General features: G+C 45.9%; 1 protein-coding gene and 1 long non-coding RNA gene across 8 annotated transcripts in view; one reads left to right on the forward strand and one right to left on the reverse strand.

Moving 5' to 3' along the window:
* LOC106510803 (autophagy-related protein 16-2) overlaps positions 1 to 4,128 on the reverse strand; it is a gene marked incomplete in the record, with an annotated part of 16,823 nt that extends 12,695 nt beyond the window's left edge. Inside the window, 7 exon segments of the mRNA XM_013999523.1 lie at positions 380 to 473; positions 638 to 703; positions 1,817 to 2,068; positions 2,479 to 2,552; positions 2,632 to 2,710; positions 2,797 to 2,845; positions 3,699 to 4,128. Coding sequence (XP_013854977.1) covers positions 380 to 473; positions 638 to 703; positions 1,817 to 2,068; positions 2,479 to 2,552; positions 2,632 to 2,710; positions 2,797 to 2,845; positions 3,699 to 3,828 — 744 coding nt within the window.
* LOC106510804 (uncharacterized) lies at positions 717 to 1,847 on the forward strand. 7 transcript variants are annotated; one of them, XR_001309464.1, is made up of 4 exons: positions 717 to 1,091; positions 1,153 to 1,327; positions 1,376 to 1,741; positions 1,798 to 1,847. It is a non-coding gene; the product is annotated as an uncharacterized LOC106510804 (long non-coding RNA). The 7 variants fall into 7 exon arrangements; XR_001309465.1 differs by having other exon boundaries at positions 717 to 1,119; positions 1,166 to 1,327; positions 1,376 to 1,808; XR_001309462.1 differs by having other exon boundaries at positions 1,376 to 1,808.
* Positions 4,129 to 4,218: the final 90 nt, after the last annotated feature.

The raw sequence follows: 4,218 nt of genomic DNA on the forward strand, positions 1-4,218 counted from the left end.
AATCAGAACCAATCAGAACCTGTCAGAGCCAATCAGAACGGGTCAGAGCCAATCAGAACCGGTCAGAGCCAATCAGAACCTGTCAGAACCGGTCAGAACCTGTCAGAACCAATCAGAACCGGTCAGAGCCAATCAGAACCTGTCAGAACCGGTCAGAACCTGTCAGAGCCAATCAGAACCTGTCAGAACCTGTGTCAGAACCTGTCAGAACCAATCAGAACCTGTCAGAACCTGTGTCAGAACCTGTCAGAACCAATCAGAACCGGTCAGAGCCAATCAGAACCTGTCAGAACCTGTGTCAGAACCTGTCAGAACCAATCAGAACCTGTCAGAACCAATCAGAACCAATCAGAACCGGTCAGAACCGGTCAGAGCGGACTGACCTGAACAGACGGGCTGGAACTCGTTTGTTGGACTCGTCCCGGTGCTGGGTCTTTGGAGACGAGGACCTGGAGGACGGAGCACTGGACGGACTGGAAAACAAGAAGCTGTGATGAAGACTCCTGAACATCTTCATCATCAACAGCTGAAAGATTCTGACTCAAAAACATCTGAAACTCATTTAACAGGTAAAGTTTGTAACAAAACTAACAAATTCAATAACTTCTACCTGAAGTCTGAGCTCAGGTACACTCACCTGTCACAGCTGACCTTTGACCTGGCAGCCATCTGCAGCTCCTTCTGCAGCGTCGCCTGTCGAGCTCTGACCCAAACAGGTGTGTCAGACAGGTGTGATGTAAACAGGTGTGTCAGACAGGTGTGATAATAAACAGGTGTGTCAGACAGGTGTGATAATAAACAGGTGTGTTAGACAGGTGTGATATAAACAGGTGTGATGTAAACAGGTGTGTTAGACAGGTGTGATGTAAACAGGTGTGTTAGACAGGTGTGATGTAAACAGGTGTGATATAAACAGGTGTGTTAGACAGGTGTGATGTAAACAGGTGTTACTGTATATAAACTGGTATGTTAGACAGGTGTGATGTAAACAGGTGTGTTAGACAGGTGTGATGTAAACAGGTGTGTTAGACAGGTGTGATGTAAACAGGTGTGATATAAACAGGTGTGTTAGACAGGTGTGATGTAAACAGGTGTGATATAAACAGGTGTGTTAGACAGGTGTGATGTGATATAAACAGGTGTGTTAGACAGGTGTGTTAGACAGGTGTGATGTAAACAGGTGTTACTGTATATAAACTGGTATGTTAGACAGGTGTGATGTAAACAGATGTGTTAGACAGGTGTGATATAAACAGGTGTGATGTAAACAGGTGTGTTAGACAGGTGTGATGTAAACAGGTGTGTTAGACAGGTGTGATGTAAACAGGTGTTACTGTATATAAACTGGTATGTTAGGCAGGTGTGATGTAAACAGGTGTGTTAGACAGGTGTGATATAAACAGGTGTGTTAGACAGGTGTGTTAGACAGGTGTGATATAAACAGGTGTGTTAGACAGGTGTGATATAAACAGGTGTGATGTAAACAGGTGTGATATAAACAGGTGTGTTAGACAGGTGTGATGTAAACAGGTGTGATATAAACAGGTGTGTTAGACAGGTGTGATGTAAACAGGTGTGTTAGACAGGTGTGATTTAAACAGGTGTGTTAGACAGGTGTGATGTAAACAGGTGTGATTTAAACAGGTGTGTTAGACAGGTGTGATATAAACAGGTGTGTTAGACAGGTGTGATGTAAACAGGTGTGTCAGACGGGTGTGATATAAACAGGTGTGTTAGACAGGTGTGATGTAAACAGGTGTGTTAGACAGGTGTGATATAAACAGGTGTGTTAGACAGGTGTGATGTAAACAGACACCTGGAGCGGCGTTCGTTGCGGGTGTTCATGCGGGAGGCGGCCTGCTTCTTCAGGTACATTAGGTCCTCCAGCAGGTGTTCTTCTTGTACCTTTTCCTCCCTCAGTCTAGACTCCGCCCACCTCTGACGCTCCAACAGAGCATCGTACTCCATCTTCAGTGTCCTGTTCTCCACCTGAACCTGCTCCACCCGCTCCTGCAGCGCCTGGTGAGCATCAAACACACCTGCCAGCCGAGACTCCTCCTCCTGCAGCCTGGGAACATAGAGGAAGAGGAGTTACTGCCATCATCTTCATCAGTAACCATGATGGAACTGTTCACCAGAACCAGAACCAGAGGTTCTGTTTCTGTCTCCACCCGGCACACAGGAGGATAACAGAACCATCAAACACACCCTGCCTGTTTTGAAAGTGTAAAAAAGAGTTTAAAAATAAAGTAAAATAAAATATTAGTTTTAAATTTCTACTTTAGATTAAATAAAAAATTAAAATTCAGAAATTTTTGACAAAAATCTGTTATTTCAGAAAGTGTCTCCAATATGCCGAGATGTTAAGGTGAAGTCATTAATGTGACAACCTGCCACCTGCAGCAGCTTCTGTGTCACAACAAGCAGTTCAGGTGGGCCAGGTGAGCAGACAGGTTCAGGTACAGGTGTGTGTCTCACCTGGTGCGCTGCTCCTGCACCACACATTCTTTGTCCCTGATCTGCTGCTGCAGCTCCACCACCTGATAGGCCAGCTGCAGACACACAAACACACTTCCTGTTGGACCGACCGAAAACACACCTGAGGGTTCACCTTCATCCAGGTGTTCTCACCTCTCCCGTCGTCTCCTTCAGCTGACTGTTCTGCTGCGGCACAGACGAGAGGGAGGAGCCACCAGCAGCCCAGGGGTGTCTGGGTAAACAAAACAAACACACCCTGAGTCTCCGTCGAACACCTGCAGCTGCAGCTCAGGTGCCTTACCTGTTCAGGTGCCTTACCTGCTCAGGAGTCCTTTCGTCAGACTGGTTTTCTCCAGCAGCTGAGTGTCTGAAAGCACAGAACCGAGTCAGAGGAGAAACCTGGTTCTGGTTCTGGTCTGAATGGGACCAGCCTGCAGTGAGTGAGTGTTTGTAATAAAGTGTCACGTGCACACTCATCTCTGCCTGTTGGTCTGTTAGAGTTAGCACCATGTACGGCAGGCAGTTGTACCACATAATCACATTTACTATTTTAGATTTCAACAACAGCCGAGTAAGATTTAAAGCTATTAACAATAACATTATAACATGAAGAAATTATTATTATTAGTGATTATTCTATTACATTATATGATATAAATTWTATTAAGAGGTAATAAACACATTAACCTTTTATAATTATATAAAATAAATGAAATATGTAATATATAAATATCAGCTAACTCAATGTTTGAATAAATCACACTCACACCAAACTCCATTTAGAATTCTTCACATTTCTCAGACAAACACTTTCTCCTACACATAAATATGTTCAGAACCTGCTGGTGTCCAGAAGTCTTGCAGGCAGCCGGTTCGGCTCGGTTCGGTACACAGATGATGAACCAGCAGCAGATTATCTGTCACACATGAGTCACTTTACAGGAAGTGCACCAACCTGTTGTTTTACTCTGTCAACCACTTCTTGACCCACATGTTGACCAAATAAATGCTCTGAGCGGTTCGGTTCGGTTCTGGAGCTCAGACATGCAGCTGGTGAATGTGAGGTGTCTTCAGAACCAAAGTGTTTTCAAATTAAAGCTCTGGAGGTTCTACCAGCCTCCAGAACAGTTTGTTGTTAAATCTGCAGATTTCTGAATGGAGTTTGGCGGAAACTGATTTCGGACTTTTAAAACAAATAAAACAAAAACAAAAGTTCGTACAGAACCGGATCAGGTCCTGAAACATGGCATTCTGGCTCCGGTCTCGGTGTTTTAGCTGCTGGACGATGTGACCCCTCCAGCAGGACTCTGCGGACCGGCCGCTGCGCTGCGACGTCCCGCCCGGCTCCATCACAGATCACCGCGGCCATGAGCCCCGCGGCCCGGGCCTCCTCATGCCGCTCCCCCGCAGAAGGACGTTCTCAGTCCGGCCTGATCAGGCTCAAAGAGTCGCTGCTCCTCCACCGACCTCCGTGTTTCTACCTGTTTGTTTCCTCTTCCCTAAACTTCACTTTGTTTATTATCGTTTTTCTCTTTCATACACGTCACAATAAGGGGGCGGGGCACCGGAACTCTCAGCCAATCAGAGCGCCTGATTTCAGTCAGGCTCCACACCATTCATCCGCCGGCGCACGAAGCGGAGCGACAAGTGGGACAGAGTTTCTGCTTTCATACACAGGTCAGTAAATTACACACACACACACACACACACACACACACACACACACACACACACACACAC

This window comes from Austrofundulus limnaeus, unplaced genomic scaffold (assembly GCF_001266775.1).
Source record: "Austrofundulus limnaeus strain Quisiro unplaced genomic scaffold, Austrofundulus_limnaeus-1.0 Scaffold2324, whole genome shotgun sequence".
NCBI classification, from domain to species: Eukaryota; Metazoa; Chordata; class Actinopteri; order Cyprinodontiformes; family Rivulidae; genus Austrofundulus; species Austrofundulus limnaeus.